The sequence below is a fragment of the Exophiala oligosperma genome, assembly GCF_000835515.1.
Source record: "Exophiala oligosperma strain CBS 72588 unplaced genomic scaffold supercont1.4, whole genome shotgun sequence".
In the NCBI taxonomy this organism is placed as follows: domain Eukaryota; kingdom Fungi; phylum Ascomycota; class Eurotiomycetes; order Chaetothyriales; family Herpotrichiellaceae; genus Exophiala; species Exophiala oligosperma.
The window spans coordinates 1,066,676-1,084,181 of NW_015622821.1; the positions used below are offsets into that span (position 1 = coordinate 1,066,676).

Consider the following 17,506-nt stretch of genomic DNA (forward strand, 5'->3'; position numbering starts at 1 on the left):
CTTCAACAATTCCATGCTCCGACAATTCGTGATGTCCATCTTGGGCCATTTTGTCGTGTCGAGATTACGTTCGACGAGCATACATTTGGTGCCGTTGCGAGCGAGTTGGAGCGCCGCAATGAGTCCAGCAGGTCCTCCTCCAACGACCAACACTGGAGTTTCGTGTTTGATGACCTTTGCAGTACATTAGACTGATTCGACTTATACAACACTCACCGATCAGGGGCTGTGTTGGTACCATATTGATCTACTATAGTGTATTTCTGCAAGGATGGAATGTCTCTCCGTCGAGGGTGGTGGTATCGTCAAAGTATCCTTGTGAGAACTAAAAACGGACCATCTCTCAGAGGTTCTTCACGATGTTCGGGCCGAGGTCAATATTGCATGCATCCCAGTCTCTCACAGATTGAGCCATCTCATGCAGATGTTATTGAAGTAACTACTCCGAAGTCTGCTGACGGAAATCTCCCCGGTCAAGGTACCACCTCTGCTGACACTTTCTCTACGAGGTATCGACCGGTACGGAGTAAGCGACCAAGAGTCAGGCATTCCCCCGTGATCCCCGCATTTGCCGTGGCTGTACGGAGTAGTGGGAATTGATAGCAAGTTGCACGTCAAGCCACGGGGATGCCGACAACTCTTCGCATTGAGCACGCGGCCATTCTCGGTAGTGATGCGAATGCCGCGGGGCACTGCATATTCCGTGAACATGTGAACTGATCTTGATGTCAATGGTCTTTGGAAGACTCATGTCGAGTCACTATGTCCACGGCACAAAGGATACTCCGCGTTTGACATATCATGACATGTTCCAACTAGATGTAACCTGAGCCTTCGTGCTGTTTGTTGACAAAGACTATAAGCAGGCGCATATAGATTATTAATATACCAAGGAATAGTATGTATATAGTAGTTCCAAGCGTGTGCTTTGTGTATATCTCGATCAGACAACGAACATACGTGCCTGGAAGACCTGTTATTTTACTGTCATGCATACACAGAGCACCCTAGGCGTATACACACGGCCTAGTTGGTGGGATGTATCAGTGGCTTTCAAGCAGCCACAACAGGTTTAGGTAGTTGCGCTGGTTTGCCTTCCATCACATCTGGTGGCATCGGCATTTCTTTGCCCGCATCCTCGATTCGACCGGTCACAAATGCCAACGGACTATATTGGGATAGATTGGACTCGTCAGAGAAGTCGTTCCAACGGTTTCAATGTAATCGAGGGGTGTGCACGGATCATGACAAAAGACCCGGCAGAGCAAAAGACTGCAAAAGTACAAGGCAAGTAACTTACATGTTTGGTCCCCAGACGTGCAGCGTGTCGGCAGCAGCGGCGTTTCTCGTCATGGGAGTATCCTCATTCACCAGGTCACCGTCGGAGTAATGCTCGACGATATTTCCTGAGCCATCGAACCTGTAAATATTCCCCATGCCGGGAAAGATTAGCATAGGGTTTTCAGACACTAGTACTCGCACTCGTCGTACAGATGGACATGGGAAAAAACGTACCAATAATCAAAAATTTGACTACCGAGAACATGGCGACCTATGCCCCAACAATTCGTCCATCCTTTGCCTCGAAGCCAGTCGTGGCCAAGGGTTTGGGTGTCAAAGTCGTCCACCTCGTAACTGGAATGGTGGACGTGAACAGGTGCCTCTTCGGGACCAGCGGCGAAAAATATACTCTGCGAGCCCAAGGTTGCGTGTTAGCTTTTCACTCTTCCAATCTGACATTTGAGGCAGTGGTCGGGGTCCGGAAAGGGAGCTTTTGTGGAGGGTTTGATCATCCGCATATACATACATGATGATCGGTATATTCAGAGCCGAGATCGACATGCAAAAAACAGGTCTGATCTTTCCCTGTCATTGGATTGAAGACGGCGTCAGTAGCCTTGATGTTCATGAGACTGGTGTACCAATCCCTCAATTCATCGAATTTGCTTGCAGGGACGACGAGTCCGTAATGTCCGAGCTTGTGAACGGGACAGGGACCTTGCTGGAATCTGCGCCAGGCTCCTCGTCTAGGTTTCTCTGCGGCCCCGTTGAACACGGGCTTCGTCTTCTCCAGAGGTGGCGGGCGATCGGCCTTTCTCAGTGTCTGGCCATACACAAAGCCGACCTTGTGGCCATGGGGGTCGTCGACCGTGACACACTTACCCCCACCGGGACCGTCGATGTCCTGAATGGATGAAGCGTTGGGCTTCGACGCGGCCTTCTTCAATTCTTCTTCGCTGTCGACAACCCAAAACCCACCTACAAAATGTCTCTTCGAATCGGGTGACTGTTCGGCGACATAGATGAAAGGTTGTGAGCCATATCCGCGCAAGTAAACTCGGGTATCCGTCCGGTGCTCCTCCACGAACCCAAAGTCGAACAGAAATTGAAGTGCTCGGTCAAGATCTGGATGTTGATAGGCGACGTGGGCGAGTCGGATCACTCTTATTTTGTTCGTCGACATTGTGACTTTTTCCGAGTATGGGGTTCGCTTTTACCTCGTCAATATTGTACTTGGATAGGGCATACGAATGCTCAGTAACCTTGCTCGACAATCCTGGGATCACTTCATATATGTGGTGGTATTTGTGACTGACCTAGACTCCTTAGGGTCGGTCGGACATGCCACGGATTTCCTCAGCCCCGTCAAGCCCCGCAATATTGCTATTGAGTGCTGCGCTGAGAGGCAGGGGCTGGGTAACGCAGTAGGGCATCTGGTTGATGGGTACACTGGTCGGGATCTGGGGTCGGTGAAAGACGGTATACCGTGATAGGTCACGTGTTGAACCCTGCGGGAGTCCGGCTTTTTGACTGCTGGAACCAAGGGCCGGTAATTGCCCAACGAAGTCGGGATAACGAATTAGATCGGCTTTGTAGACTGTCATATGTCCCATGCTCTAGCTGAAAATCGATCACCTTAGCCAGACAAGATCGGTATCCTGGTAATCACCAAAGAATTCTGAGAAACCGAGGTCTATCTCGTTGCTTGCATCGTAAGCATTGGCTGGTAATTGTGGAAAGTTCTGCGGGTCAAACATTGAGGCTTCGTAATTCGGCGTGTCGGTCTGGTTGGTCATGTCGATGGAGGATGAGAAACGTCGCCGCGGTTCGAGTCGTTGTTGCTGGGTTCCAATGTTGCCAGCATAGACTGTCTCATCGCTGACGGTCGACGCTGGCTTGTCTGGTTGGCCATGCTCAGGCTGGAGGAATGCAGGGCTGTTGCCGGCGAGTCGAGGTATGCGGAAGAATATCGCATATCGTTTGACGAATCGCTTTTCCTCGGCATTACTTGGTCCCCCGTGTTCGAGCATGTTCGCGATCACTAGATTTCGGTCAGCGTGGGGAGGTCCAAAGATGTGATGACATGGAGAGTTGACTCACCTAAAACAACAGAGCCAAGTTTCCATCGTTCTCCAAAATGCTCAAGTACCAATTTCGCCAGGTCATGGGTCGACGAGATCAAGGATTGTGATTTGTAGACACTGCCATCTACAGCGTACGGGGGAAGCATCATACATGCCAGAAAAGGGTGCGCCACTACGATATATCTGGTGTCCCAGAGGCTGATTATTCGTGATAAATCAATTGCGCGTTGACGTAGAGGCGACATTGCGCCTGAGATGATCCCTGACGCACTTCGGTCGTCGCTGTCGCTGGTCGTGATCCCGGCAACCATGAAAGATGTTGCCATGAGCATAAGATGAGTGCCAATGACCCAATTGCACCTTGAGAAGGTTAACGGACTGAACGTTAGTGTGTTGATATCCAGCCGGAGTGAAGGAGGAAGTGCCAATTTGAAGCAACAGACTTCATTCTCCAGCGTCAATTTCTCGTCTGGCGTAATGTCTTGTTTTTGTTGCAGTCGATCGTGGATGGTCGCCATAAAACTATTAGCCACCAAGAACCACGCCCTTTCGTCTTGATTTACACTGCCGTGAAGAGACCTCCAAGATTGGCCAGGAAGAAAGTTGAGCTCTGCAGATGGTACGTTGATTTCGGAAAACCAAGCTTCATCAGAGATTGGCAGCGTCACCGACATTCTTTTGCGATCGATGGCGTACGGTTTTCGGGAGACCGTGGAAGCAAAAGTGTCAAGCTCCCATACCAACCACCAGGCTCTTCTGAGTTCCTCCTTTTCTACGTGGTCGATAGAATGTGTTGGTGTCCAATCCTCATCGTCGATCTCAAACAAGCCGAGGTGGTAGGCCATCCGGACGCAGACTCCGATCAGTAGCCATCCCTGGTGAGTTGGCCCAGAGGTGTAGAAGTAGAAGGCAAGGAGAATGCAACCTTGCAGGTACATGAGTGAGGGAGTTTTCAGACTACGACTCTGTACGTAGACATCTTTGGCGCGCTCCGCGAACATTTGTCCTCGCTTCTCGGGTGGGATATTATTAAAGCGGTGATGGGTGGAAAATCTGGCCGACAGGGCAAACATGCTGTAGAACAGCAAACGTTCGTCCTGAGAAAGATCTTTCATGAAATCGCCCGTGACGAGGAGTCTACTCTCATAACGTGCTTGGAATCGTGGCCGGTGTAGAAGTGGGAGCCACGTTTGGATCTTTTCGAAGAAAGAATTGACTAGGTCCACGGCCAGTGATGACGAGACTCCAGTTTCAGCGTCAGAGGTCGTTATTGAGGCTGTCGAGTCTGCTTTTGAGGTATCACGATCTGCCTGGGACAGGTCAATCTCATCAGTCCCGATGCTCTCGTCTTCATTGTCGACGTCATCTCCTTCGGACACAGAAAGCCGTGTTCCAGTAGGCTCGGATGCGACTGCACTTTGCCAACTCTGATGGCCCTCCGAAGCCTTGATCTCGACGAGGAGGTCCTTGAGAGAGTCCTTGAGGAGATTTGAAGATGCCTCACGGGCGTCATTCCCGGCTTCACCTTCACCATCTGCTCGTGAGGCCTGCTCCAGTACTTCCACCAATTTGGACAGGCTGTGACTGATATTTCGGGTCTGGGCTTTCAACTGAGGTTTTCGAGATACCGGCTTCTTCCTCTTCGAGGGAAAGTTGCAGGTATTGCCGGTACGCAGACAAAGACCACATACAGGTCGCCTCATGTCACATTTTGTCTTCTTTCGGTTACACTCCTGGCATGCCCGTCGTGGTTCCAGCTGTGGATTCGTCTCTTCAACGCCAGCCATTGCCGAGGTTATGAGACGCGCGTTATAACATCTTGTACTGACGACGAAGCTGACAAGTGTGAAACGGTGAAGTTTGGCTTACCACGACTAAGCCGGTTTTAACATGGCGCTTGGCAAGTCTGCCGAAGACTTGCGGAGATATCGCGGGGCTACATGATGACTAATTTGGGGGGGGGGGGGGGTTCTTGCAGGGGCATAGAGTACGGGAAATCTCCAGGTGCAATATACAGGCGTATGCCTGTACAGTGGCTCTGAGTTGGTGGGTTGAGTAGGTGGTAAGTTAAACCGCAGTCATATGTACTGTGCAGTATACCTGGGGGACGAAATAATGCGGATCGAAAGTGGAAAATGACTCTTGACTAGGTACGTTACTTCATCGCCGCGTTCTTGTGGTCCATTAGTCAGAACTAACGGGTTACAAGTACTCTCGACTTCGGGTTTGAAGGTCTACGCAGATAGGCAAGAAGGAAGACTGCACGTTGACCATATAATCGGCATAGGTCATTACCTCGGCACCGACAGGTGCGAGGAGCACTTACAGTACATACCGAGTCTTCAGTGCAGAACGGGCGTGCCGAGATCTTTGTAGTGCATTGGGCAGATGGTCTAGCCGAACAAGCGCAAAAGAGAGGTACTGGGCCTCCGTCCAAGCACCCCAAGATTGACAACCTGAGCGACTCCAAGCCCGGGGTAAGATGCCAGTTTGATTCTCTAGCCCCTCAGGGGTTGACAGATCTCGAGGGCGGAAAAGCGTGGGGTTGGAGAAAGCCTCACTATTCCCCAGACTAGTAACGACTTGTGAGCCTCGAGCAAGGAGGGCGTCTCTTACCAGTAACAATAAGCGCCAACTTACACTTTCGGCTCCAAAATTCCCCAATTTGAGGTCAGGGTATCTATTGTGGTACTCGTACAAGGTACCCGAGGGAAGAAGACAAAGCCAAGCGCTGATTGAAGTCCGAACCAGTCTTCTTCTTGGTGAACAGGTTGATTGTCGTGTGTTTGACATGGTCCGAGCTATCTTTCCGAGGCAATAAGGTTCCGACTTCTTGTCGTTTGGCGCAAGGCTAGGGACCGGGATCAGACCTGCGTTGACCTATCCCCACCGCCCATACTCGGTTTCCTACAGTAGATGGCTCATGACTTATCAACGACGGCGTAGGCTGTCCCAAGCCTGGGCACGGGCATAACTTTTGATCACAAGGGGGACGCGACTCCCGGTTGATACGCTTACAGTAGGACGACGTGGTCGACTTCGTAAATCGATTCCCGTTCCGAATGGTTAATTCCAGTGTGACTAATGCACGAGTTGAATATTTTCTCCTCGAGGCAATCTTGCCCGAGTGCATGGTCCTTTTTTTTTTCTCGTCATCAAACAGGTCAACTGTAGCGTCGTACAGTCTTCGGGGTCTTATGCACTAAAAGATGTGCGCACGCGAGGCTGATGCGAGAATAAGGATCAGCCAGCATCCCTGACTGGTCCATGTCAATATGCTCTATAGAACGGCGTGCCGCTTCGTGACTTTCAGTCTCTGGCCTGACGAGATCTTCAGCCCATACTGGGATTATGTGATCGACTGGATAGGCTTGCCTGAAGGGCTGCTGGCAAAAGTTCGTTCACTACGGTGTGTCAGCCTCGACGTGACTTGCTGCATATCGCAAGGGAAGTCAGCGTTGGGTGTCGATTACTTTTTCAGCTGTTAAATCAGGGTGCCCTCGAGTTGGCTGCATGCGGGCTACTCCGCTTACTGCGGCCGTCCAGCCCACGGACCCTGCCTGGGCCTGCACATGGCCTGTGGCGCCTCTGGGATCTCGGTCAAACCAGGTCATTTTTAGCTTTTGATAAGCCTGTTGGGCCTAGTCTCACACGAGCGTCTGGCTTCCCGTTCGGCCAAGCGATTAGAAGAGAAGTTGAGATACCGGGAGACAGAGGCCCCACTACCCTTGCCCGGTCGTCTACTTTCCTCTCTCTTCCCAAGTCGCGCGGGAAAATAAGAAATGTTGTTAGGCATGTTGTGACATCCGAAACTCCTTTAAAGAGACTTTCCCTTCGACCGATCTCTTATTCTCAAGTTCTGAAAGGCAGTACCTTCAGTATGATATATGGAAGGTTGCAAGTAAACCCGCCTTCTGTTGGCGAGGCTCTGCCTCCTTATCTCCAACAGGCGGATGCCAACCCCAGCAACGCTTCTTCGCGACTCAGCGGCCGACTCAGTGTTTCTGAACGCTCAGTTACTCAAAATGCTTTCGACAGCATTCGATTGTGCCTTCGAGGTGAGTGGTATTCACAATGGCTTTGTGAACACTGCCTAAGTATGCGTGATAGGGGTCATAATCTCGTCCGTTGGTGGAAAGAATGCCCTCGAGGACATCATTACCCTGACCGACATCAAATCCGTCTCGGACTTTGAACCAGTCCAGGATGCTGCCAACCAGACTCATCACGTCGAATTCTACTTTGAAGTGCCGACCAATGCGTCTAGCAGCCTGGGCAAATTGCGCGCACTGCCTCTTACGATGACCATTTCAGGCACCACCAGATCATGTCAAAACATGGCGGTGAACGACAATCGCACTATACACGGTGACTGTGAAGTGTCGTATTGGATTGAGGCACAATTTCGCAAAGGTAGCAAGCAAGTGGGCTACCTGAGTGAAAAGGTCAAGGTCTCGTTCCTTTATCCTCGCCTGCACGTTTCTCTTGCTAGGGACATGCCGCGTGTCCTCAGCGCAAAGCCAGATCTGCTCTCGAGGTGCCGATTTCAAAAAGGCCCGGACTTGTCAGTCACATTATACGCACCTGATATGTTGGCTGAGCGGAGCCAGCAGACAGGAAAACGGCGCCTAGTTCTTCCTCTTGCAGCAACTTTGGGTTCGAGGACAAGTGCTACGGGCAACAATTCTATTGAATCGCGTCAGTCCATGAAATGCAGCGCTTGCATCAAATGGGAAGTGGACACTCGCTTTTCCACGCGATCCGTACACGTGGGGGGCGGTCGGTTGAATTCTGGCGAAATGGTGCAGAAGACGACTACTGCTTCTGTCCAGAAAGACACAATTCTCTTCCGACCCCTTCCACAGTACGACAACCGAGCCGTTCGAAGTGACGTGGACAGAAGTCAAACTTCATTTATCGCAACATCGCAGCTAGAACTAGAGGTTCCAGATGCAGTTTGTCAGCCATCGTTGGATGGCTGGACGTACTTGGCAAGGACATACTACCTTGACATTACTTTGAATTTTCACGGCCTCCAGGGTGCGCCGAAGTACAACGTCCGGAAAAGAATACCTCTCCGTGTATCTGCCATAGGACGAACCGATGAGGGTATTTTGAAGGAGGACATCGCCATCGACGTGTTGGAGATGAGCGATGATGGAAGCAGTGTCGACGGAAGAAGCAGCGATCTCAACTCGTTGAGTGACCGGATGGAACCACAAGAGCAGCGAGCTCCCTCTCGAAGAGCGACCCCTCCACCTCCATATTTTCCTTGAGAACAGGCGAGACTTACCTGAAATGATGATTTACTTCCTCAGAGGGTTATTGCCACCTCAGGGTACAATGGTATCATCTTGGACATTGAACGGGGGTAAACCAGCCTGTCGACGCCATGCGATGCAGCTAGCAGCTTTGTTGGAGTCTGTTCCTGCTGTTAACTCCCCCTGATGTCGCAGAATATCTGACCTCGTGTGTGGTGCCATAAACGGGGCTATGTTCTGAGTAAGATTCAACCAGTGTCGAGTCATTCACAACTCCAACTCTGGATGTCACTCGGTGGTATTGTCGCCGTGGAGATGAACATGCGCCATATGGCATGGTGTCGATCTTCTGACATTTCCTACGACCCTAAGGTTGCCGGTCAGTGGCATGCTTTTCGAAACATTTGATGGGTCTCGGATATGAAGCGGATCAAGCAAATGTCGTCGTTGGATGGTCCTAGTATGCGGCGAGACTTGGGACTGAGTAATGCACCGTGCTCACAAGACAGATTGCATCTTCCCGTTAGCTGCTCCTGCGGGCGAGAAGGTGGCACAGAACGAGTGAGCAAAGCCACTCTTGGACAAATGCACCTCCGATCCTGCATGCAGTAAGCATTTGGAAGAACCTATACAGGAGTATCGACCCGAACTGCAGCTGACGACTTTCACGGATTGGTATGAACAAGTTGGGCGCTGCGTGTTGGTACGGTGATTCGGAGGATGGGGATCACCTGTGATTACCTACGATCACTGAAACATGACCAACAACTCGGCGTGATCGGTGAACCACTGTCATCATCCGTCAGCATCTGGAGGTGATGTGACTGTGGACTGGATATGTTGGCATAAGTTGTAATCATAAAATCGACAATGTATCGACAAAATGATGGCAAGATTATATAAACATGGGTCTTTGAGTTGGATCGAGAAAGTAATCAGAGGCAAGGTGCCCAAGCCATCAGATGCGTGGACCGAGGGATGAAGCCAGCACCTGACAGGGTACCATATACTGTGTCGTCGTCAGTGCCAGGGTCCTAGAAGCCAGCGATGTCGACATCGTTACATACAGTGATGTTGACCGTGAATGAAACGGTAGGCATCGACCTGCAGTTATCCAATCCAAAGTGATCGGTCCAGCAAGGGATTAATTTACACCCTTTAACCTGCTCTATATTTCTTTCGCTTGTTGTTTCCAATAATGCATACTGGAAGTGAAATTCCACAAAACATACACATGTATTCATATGAGGTTGAACGCTTTGCGACGTGGTCTTATTGACTGACCCGATTAGGACTAACGCAATCATCGGCACTTCCTGCGCTCTTCCCAGTCAAATGCTTCCACAAACAGTCTCTCGGCCTCCCAGTTATTTTCAGTCAAATAAAGAACCCATGGACTGAGGACCTGATAGTCACCCGTTATTCTTCTCGACTCACCGGTTGTTGGATGTGTCCTTCAGAATGAATCCCTCTAGTGAGGAGACCTCGCTTTGCCATTTTCCCCATGGACGGCCTGAAGCTCCACGCGTCCTTTTGAGTACAATATTGCAGGTAAGCACTGAGGTGAATCCACGGTACCAGATCTTTATTGTCACTACACACAACAAGTACACTTCCAAAGAAGCATCGCTGTCCCGAGTTTGTGTGGGACTATAATCATCGTCGTTACATCTAGGGTGTCGTACACAGGAGTCTCTTTGCCTTGTCCCCCTCAGAACCATCTCACACTCGGCCGGCTGTCTCTTACCTCCTCCACAAACCCCCCTTCCAAAGCAGCAATGTCTGCGGAAAAGACGTACAAGAATGACCCGATGGGCATCCAGCGAGGCGTCTACGGCCGCCACTGGTTCGGGAATATCGTATTCAGCGCCAGCCGCACCTTCACCGGTCCCGTGCAATACCTCCTGATCGGGGCGCATCCACTGGGGCGATACTTCGGCGTCCCTCCGCCCCCGACGGGAGGCTTCATCACTGTTCTCGGCCACACGGTGCCTCGTTACCAGGCCCTAGCCGCCCTCATGCCCACCTACCTCGCCGTCAAGCAGATCTTTTGGATCAACGTGCTTGCGCGCGAGAAACTGAGCAAGACCTTCCTCTGGTTCGCTGTCCCCGCGGGCATGGTCGTCGAGGTCGTCCACAGCCTCGCCTTCACCGCGGCGTCCAGGAATCCTCTGTTCTCCGACCGTGCATTCAACATCGGCCTGGCTCTGTTCGTGGCGGGAAATATCCTCGAACTCGTCGCCGATGTCCAGCTCGCTCTCCATCGCTGGAACCCCAAGAACCGGGGCAAGGTGTGCAAGACGGGTGTGTGGCGAATCACGAGGCAGATCAACTACACCGCCAACGTCATCTTCGGATTTGGTTATGCCATGGCGCTCGGCGGTCCCGTGTACGGAATGGTGACCACCGCGGCGACCTATGTCACAAACTTTTTGACAAACGCCGGTCCGTCCAAGGAGCACTATTGCCAAGAAAAGTACGGCGAGCAGTGGGACGAGTACAAGAAGGAGGTTCCGTATGTGTTGATCCCCTGGATCTACTGAGTCTTCTCTTTCATTGTTTTTTTCCCCAGTGGTTTTGGTACGGCTTATGCACACGGAAGTTTACCAGGCACAAAAGAACAATATACTCTTCCACCAGTACTGTATTTGTAGCTAGCGAGCCACTGAACAAGATGTGGCATTGTTAAGCATGTATGGATGTGTGCTAGTAGAAGACCATGACTATCTAGCTCAAATCGTTCACGCCAACTACCTTACACGTGAGGTCTGTTTCAGGCGCAAACGGTGTCAGGTGTAGTATGGCATCAGTGAGACCCTATAGAGTAAAGTATAAAGGGCGAATGGTATTGTCGACGTCCCAATCTGTGCTGTCAATGATCCAAACACGTGTGTAGGGCAGTCAACCACTATTGATAAGCGTCATGAAAGAATCGGAGGCGAACGTCGTGTCTACGAGGAAATATGTTTGCACACAGGGTTCGTCTCAATGTCATCATTGAACGCTAGAACATGCTATCTAGTCTACTCTAACAACATCATTCGTCTCATCTGAGATCTTCACATGAAGACCTTGAGGTCGCTCTCCTTGAGCTTACCGGCGCCAACAAGGCCACCGGTAGCCTCTGAGAAGGCAACCTTGACCTTGCCAGCGTCCTTCCCGGCCACATTCAGCTTGGCAACAAGATCAGCAAGCTGATCTGGGTCAGCCACACCCAGGAACTTGTCGACATCGTCCAAGACTGCGTCGACTTCTTGAGCACTAGGCTCGGCAGCAGCAAAGTAATTGACGTCCTTGACACTGGCTCTGACGACACGCTTGTTCTTCTTGACCGCGTCCTTTGCCTTCTGCTTCTCCTTCTTGCCGGCCTCCTTCTCGACCTTGGCTTTCTCCTCAGCCTCCTTCTGGAGACGCTCGGCCTCTGCCTGGGCCTGGGCCTTCTCTTCAGCCTCTTTCTTCGCAGCGAGTTCCTTCTCAAGCTTCTTCTTGTTCTTCTGAGCATTCTTCTGTTGTCGGAACTTCTTGATACGTTCATCACCAGCCAGGCAGTCGTCAACCAGCTTTCTCAGTCTAGCAATATCTTCGGTCTTGCGCTTCTTGCGGGCGTTGGCATTCTTCTTCTCAATGTGTCGCTTGTGATCACGGCCTTCGTTGTCGTCCGGAACATCCTCATCAAGATACTCAAAAGTACGCCACGAGTCGAAGTTGTACCAGAAATCGTAAAAGTCATCGACCTCCTCTTGAGTGCTGTTATCATCGCCGAGCTTAGGAACAGGCTGCTTGTTGCTGAATCGTGCCTCGCTCTCGAAGACGGCGCTCCACTTCTTGTAGAATGCGGCTGGTTTGGACACCTCTTTCTTGGAAGGAGGATCAACGTCAGCGGCCTCGTCGACGCTATCAAATTGTCTGCGCTTGACAGGATCGGTGAGCATTTCATGAGCCTTCTGAATGCACTTGAAGAAGCTATCGTTCTCTTCCTTGCCGGCAGCGGTCTTCTTGTCAGGGTGGTGCTTGAGAACCTTCTTGCGGTGGGCTTTCTTGATCTGCTCATCGGTGGCTTTGTAGCGGTACTTGCTGAGACCTAGGACAGCGTAATGGTCTTGGCCCTGTGTGGGAGGTTAGCTAGTTGTCACCTTTGTAACGTGAGATGAAAGTGAGCTTACCCTCCAATCCTTCGCATCACGGGCAAGCATCAATGGATCTTCAGGCTCGCTGATTTCGCCATCATCCTCGTCTTCAGTACGCTTTGCCTTAGCAGCGGCTTGGATTCTGTCATCTTCGGAAAAGGTGCGGCCGTGAGCCTTGCGACGAGCCTATAAAAATCAGACACGGCACCATGATGATGTGATTGGATTTTCTTACATGAGCCAGGAAAGCAGCACCGTAGGGTTCGATCTTGCGGTGAACAGGTGGGCTCAGCGAAGCGATGGCGCGGAAGCTTGGGTTCTGCTCACTCTCGCCTTTCCAGTCGGCAGGAGGAGGGGGGATTGTTTCGACTTCGGCCATGTCTGCAGGCTCGGGAGGAGGGGATTCAGGAAGAGGAATGAAGATAGGCTGGAACTCTTCTTTGATGATCTCGAGACCTTTCTCTTTGAAGGCCCAATATAGCACTTCCTCAACGGTGAGCCCTTCTGCTTCTGCGAACTGAAAGTGAGTTAGCAACGACAGGGTCTTCCTTCATCACAAAATGGGAGAGGGAGAATTAATTTTCTTCGGTAGAACTTCGGATATCTAGCCGACTTACCTCCAAAAGCCAATCCATCTTGAACAGGTATCTTAGCCGATGAGTGGTGCCAACGAGGTTTGATGAGTTGTGAGGAATGTTCATCATCACTGTCAACGAAGAGATAGCTAAAGAGACTTACTTGTGCACTTTTCTGTCGTCCCCTTACGGATTAGTGTGATCTCGGCGTCGTTTTGAGACATAATGGCTCTGGCAGCCTACAGGTTGGCGACTGCACACAACCTTGATCAGTGGACAGACGGCTAACCGAGACCAGACATCTCCTACGAGCGACACGGATTGCTTTTAATGGAGACTTCCATCTCCTCCATGCCGCACGAACCCAAGCACGAGCCGGCTTTGACAGCCTTAGCTCTCTTGACCCCAGTTCTCAAGAGGCGCTCAAAGGGATAGAACATGCCGAAGGTGTCGCTTCTGTGTTACGACACAACATTGTGCAAGGACAGAGAATAGAAGGCACCGATGCAATGAAACTCAACCTACACAAAGACATTGAGCGAGGCGATAACGATACTGTCAAAAATCCTCTGGGAAAGGGTGGCAAAGTGAAAGTGGGAGGCCTATGAAAGAAGTTTTGTTTGACAATCTGATACGCTATGATGCTTGTTTGCCATCTTATCCGGTTCCCCAACGCCATGCTCGAGATATAAAACAGCGCCTCGGCTTGGATCAATGCGATCAATCACCCGCCATACTCGCATAGGATACCTCTTCCTGTCCAGGTGGAGCTGTGACAGTGAAGCTTGCGGTCTCTTCGTCTGAAGGGCCCTCGAGAGCTGGGGCACCTTCCCTACCGGAAATCCCTCGACTACTCGACTGAGGATTGGAAGTGCTTCCAGTTTGGCGCCCCTCCCTTGCCCACTCCATCCTCTGCTCCCGGTCGGCATTGTCGAGCGGCTTGGGCTTGCCCCATCGGACACGCAGTGGACATCCTTGAATTACAGCTTTCCCTTGACACTTTGCAGCAGCAGCTTCAGCACCATCCCTTGTCGCATAGTTGATGAAGGCACAATGAGCTCTGTGAGAGCAGACAATCGATCTGATTTGACCGAAGGGTGTGAAAAAGGTTCGAATGGCGTGCTCTGGCAAGTCGTCTTCCACTCCGGTAACAAACAAGGAGGTGATATTAGGATCTGCAGGCGGCAAATAATCCTCTGGCTGTGGAGGCCGTGCTGTGCCTGCAACACCTCGGCCGGCGCCTGCGCGAGGTCCGCGTTGTGTATTTCCGGCTTTCCTCGAATCAGATGTCCTTACTGGACCATATCCGCTCTTCTTCTGATCGGGTGGGTTTTCTGACGATCCTTCGGCTTCCAGTCGTCGCTGCTTCTTGTAATATGGCTCGCTTTTTGCTAGTCTTCTCAGTAGATCTCTAGCCTTCTCATCTGTCTTATCGTAAACCTCAACTGCGCCGCGACCCTCTTCCAGTTCTTTTTCATGTTCTTGCGCATAATATTCTCGATTGATGCCGGAGGAGGGTCCCGGAGCCACGAGTTTGAGGGCTGCATCTCGAACTTGGAGAGGTAGCCCAAAGGAGAGATCGAGCATGCAGCACTGACAACAATTTTTAAGCCGGGCGCAAGTGAGACATATATTTGTTCGCTTCGTTCTGGCCGTTCGATCGGCTTTCCATCGGAAAACAGTAAAAGGTCGTGTACAAATCTTGCACTCGGCGCCGTAATCTTCTTTTACCATTTGTACATATGGATTGTCAGGCAGGCAATTCTCGCAGACGGATGGGAAGTCTGTAGTTTCCCAGCCTGACCGGTTCAAATCTTGCTTGATCTGTTTTGAAGCCATGTTGAATGTCACGATGGTGATGAAGGCAAAACAATTGGGGCAGTGGACAGACTGAAGACTGATTAATATTAAAACAAATGCCACCAAGTGACAAATGTTTCTGCATGGATGGAATGGCAGGTGGGAGAGACTAGGCTTGCCGGTTGAAAATTTGGCGACGTCAGTCAAGATCACGTGATCAAACAGAAAAGCGGCGACGATCCAAGACTCGTTTTCGTTTTCGTTTTCGCTTTAATTCTCGCGCTCATCCTCCGTACTGGTTGTCGTTTTCGTTTTCGTACTCGTAGCCTGTGGTGCCACTCTCCGATTCCCCTGCCAAGCCAACATTGAATCTGGCCCAGTACAGCCAATCGATCCTTCAGAAGCGTGAGAGGCGTGCTGGGGAAATGCTCGTTTCCGTGTCGTCCCATTAAATTTTTGGCAGAGTGGAGAGAGAGGCTGCGCTACTTCTTCCCAAATCTACTGTACATACATACGTTCTCGAGTCGAAGGAGACGCACTCCTTTCAACATTGCCTCCTTCACAATTGGCTCACTCCCGACCGCTTTTCGTTCTTTATTGTATTCAACTATACGTGTTTTCCACTCGTTGAACTCCTCAAGCCTTCCAAACAACCTCTTGCATCTTTCTCGCCATCTCAACATGGCTCCTTCAGCGACTTCCCCTGTGGTGACTCTCGAGGCGGAGGACCACGCTCGCGATGCCGCCTTCCATAAGGCCCTTCATGGAAATTCCTCAGAGGCTAGGGGTGGCTTCATGGCTATGCGCAGCAAAGATAAAGATGCCCAAAAGGCTGCTGTAGACGAATACTTCAAGCATTGGGACGACAAGCTTGCTGAAACTGAGACCGAGGAAATTCGCAAGGCCAGAAGAGATGAATACGCCACCTTGACAAGACAGTAAGCATGGCCTTCACGTTACAGCTGTAGGATGTTTTACTTACCTGTAAACAGTTATTACAATCTAGCCACCGACTTGTACGAGTATGGCTGGGGTACCTCCTTCCATTTCTGCCGATTCGCTGCGAAAGAGTCCTTCTATCAGGCTATCGCTCGACACGAGCATTACTTGGCCCTCAAGATGAATCTGCAAGAGAATGCTCGTGTTCTGGATGTCGGTTGTGGTGTTGGCGGGCCTGCTCGCGAAATGATCAGATTTACAGGGTGTAATGTGGTTGGTTTGAACAACAATGATTACCAGATCGCAAGATCCTTACGATATGCTCAAAAGGAGGGAATGGCAGACAAGTGGTCGGCTGTGAAGGGCGACTTCATGCAGATGTCGTTCCCGGAAAACAGTTTCGACGCAGTTTACGCCATCGAAGCCACCGTCCATGCTCCAAGCCTCCAGGGAGTGTACGAGCAAATTTTCCGTGTCCTCAAGCCTGGCGGCGTTTTCGGCGTCTATGAATGGCTCATGACAGATGCCTATGACAACGAGAACCCCAAGCACCGTGAGATCCGACTTGGAATCGAGCAAGGAAACGGAATTTCAAACATGGTCAAGGTGTCCGAAGCATTGGAAGCGATCAAAGCAGCTGGGTTCGAGCTTGAGCACCACGAGGACTTGGCGGAGAGACCCGATGCCACTCCATGGTACTACCCTCTTGCCGGAGATTGGCAATACTGCACAAGCCTTGGGGACCTGTTCACCATCGCAAGAATGACCTGGTGGGGACGTGGATTGGTACACAAATTCGTCGGCGTTGGCGAGAAGCTGAGGTTGATGCCTCAGGGAACACAGAAGACGGCCGACAGTCTCGCTCTCGGTGGGGACTGTTTGGCCGAAGGTGGAAGGCTGAAGTTGTTCACCCCTATGTATTTGATGGTTGCACGGAAACCGCTCAATGCTTGAAAGTGGTCCAGAATCGCGTTGACTGGGTAGATGGCGTTGCGAACAGGAATTTTGGCAAATAGAACATAAGTACCTAATTCGATGTACATACGGATACGAGTATCATCAACAAGAAAATTGCATTTCGTAGGTCTAGACCTGCTGGCTAACAACGGTATTGGCCAAGCGGTCAGTTACCAGCACCGCCACACAACGCCGCATGTGGTGACACAAAACAGGAAACGCGGTTCGGTATCTGCAGGCTGCTTCTCGTCAGGGTTGCAGCTTGCGTGGCCATCAAGTTCGCTATCAACACGAAAGATTGGGATGCGTAAGCACATAAATATCTCGACATGAGATACTGTATAGAATTGAAGATGACGCATAGATATGGACTATCAACAATTTCGCCAGCCCTGAGAACCTGGAGTGCTTGTAGTGCTTGGATTCAACCCAAGGATTCGGCTCGTCTCGCAGGCTATTGTCTAACCAGGGGCTGAAACAAG

The 17,506-nt window shown here is 51.0% G+C and overlaps 7 protein-coding genes across 7 annotated transcripts; 3 read left to right on the forward strand and 4 right to left on the reverse strand.

Moving 5' to 3' along the window:
- Positions 1-867: 867 nt before the first annotated feature.
- Positions 868-2,464, reverse strand: PV06_04513 (uncharacterized protein; the record flags this gene model as incomplete). The annotated part of the gene is made up of 4 exons (XM_016405415.1): positions 868-1,168; positions 1,301-1,420; positions 1,516-1,691; positions 1,808-2,464. The coding sequence occupies 4 exons, from the start codon at positions 2,462-2,464 to the stop codon at positions 1,054-1,056; spliced, it is 1,068 nt and encodes a 355-aa protein (XP_016263621.1). The 3' UTR covers positions 868-1,053.
- A 448-nt stretch (positions 2,465-2,912) lies between these two features.
- On the reverse strand, positions 2,913-5,152 carry PV06_04514 (uncharacterized protein; the record flags this gene model as incomplete). Its single annotated transcript, XM_016405416.1, has 2 exons — positions 2,913-3,322; positions 3,382-5,152. The coding sequence occupies 2 exons, from the start codon at positions 5,150-5,152 to the stop codon at positions 2,913-2,915; spliced, it is 2,181 nt and encodes a 726-aa protein (XP_016263622.1).
- A 4,961-nt stretch (positions 5,153-10,113) lies between these two features.
- Positions 10,114-11,169, forward strand: PV06_04515 (uncharacterized protein; the record flags this gene model as incomplete). Its single annotated transcript, XM_016405417.1, has 1 exon — positions 10,114-11,169. Exon 1 carries the CDS (start codon positions 10,405-10,407, stop codon positions 11,167-11,169), a length of 765 nt encoding a protein of 254 aa, XP_016263623.1. The 5' UTR covers positions 10,114-10,404.
- A 436-nt stretch (positions 11,170-11,605) lies between these two features.
- PV06_04516 (uncharacterized protein) lies at positions 11,606-13,302 on the reverse strand. The gene is made up of 3 exons (XM_016405418.1): positions 12,989-13,302; positions 12,790-12,939; positions 11,606-12,732 (listed from the first exon to the last, which is right to left on the reverse strand). The coding sequence occupies exons 1-3, from the start codon at positions 13,130-13,132 to the stop codon at positions 11,686-11,688; spliced, it is 1,341 nt and encodes a 446-aa protein (XP_016263624.1). The 5' UTR covers positions 13,133-13,302; the 3' UTR covers positions 11,606-11,685.
- Positions 13,303-13,454: 152 nt separating this feature from the next.
- PV06_04517 (uncharacterized protein) lies at positions 13,455-14,767 on the forward strand. Its single transcript, XM_016405419.1, has 2 exons — positions 13,455-13,573; positions 13,627-14,767. The coding sequence occupies exons 1-2, from the start codon at positions 13,554-13,556 to the stop codon at positions 13,934-13,936; spliced, it is 330 nt and encodes a 109-aa protein (XP_016263625.1). The 5' UTR covers positions 13,455-13,553; the 3' UTR covers positions 13,937-14,767.
- PV06_04518 (pre-mRNA-splicing factor slt11) lies at positions 13,910-15,327 on the reverse strand. Its single transcript, XM_016405420.1, has one exon. The coding sequence runs from the start codon at positions 15,165-15,167 to the stop codon at positions 14,049-14,051; it is 1,119 nt and encodes a 372-aa protein (XP_016263626.1). The 5' UTR covers positions 15,168-15,327; the 3' UTR covers positions 13,910-14,048.
- Positions 15,328-15,429: 102 nt separating this feature from the next.
- On the forward strand, positions 15,430-17,138 carry PV06_04519 (uncharacterized protein). The gene is made up of 2 exons (XM_016405421.1): positions 15,430-16,066; positions 16,121-17,138. Exons 1-2 carry the CDS (start codon positions 15,810-15,812, stop codon positions 17,019-17,021), a joined length of 1,158 nt encoding a protein of 385 aa, XP_016263627.1. The 5' UTR covers positions 15,430-15,809; the 3' UTR covers positions 17,022-17,138.
- The last annotated feature ends 368 nt before the right edge of the window (positions 17,139-17,506 follow it).

Excerpts from the sequence above, each read along its gene's own strand:
- PV06_04517 (XM_016405419.1), top strand. The coding sequence starts at position 13,554 with ATGGCTCTGGCAGCCTACAG. Across the intron at positions 13,574-13,626 it reads ATGGCTCTGGCAGCCTACAG|ACATCTCCTACGAGCGACAC; the intron begins GTTGGCGACTGC and ends AACCGAGACCAG.
- PV06_04519 (XM_016405421.1), top strand. The coding sequence starts at position 15,810 with ATGGCTCCTTCAGCGACTTCCCCTGTGGTGACTCTCGAGGCGGAGGAC. Across the intron at positions 16,067-16,120 it reads TACGCCACCTTGACAAGACA|TTATTACAATCTAGCCACCG; the intron begins GTAAGCATGGCC and ends ACCTGTAAACAG.
- PV06_04518 (XM_016405420.1), bottom strand. The coding sequence starts at position 15,167 with ATGGCTTCAAAACAGATCAAGCAAGATTTGAACCGGTCAGGCTGGGAA.
- PV06_04516 (XM_016405418.1), bottom strand. The coding sequence starts at position 13,132 with ATGGCCGAAGTCGAAACAATCCCCCCTCCTCCTGCCGACTGGAAAGGC. Across the intron at positions 12,940-12,988 it reads GTGCTGCTTTCCTGGCTCAT|GCTCGTCGCAAGGCTCACGG; the intron begins GTAAGAAAATCC and ends TGATTTTTATAG. Across the intron at positions 12,733-12,789 it reads GTGATGCGAAGGATTGGAGG|GGCCAAGACCATTACGCTGT; the intron begins GTAAGCTCACTT and ends CCTCCCACACAG.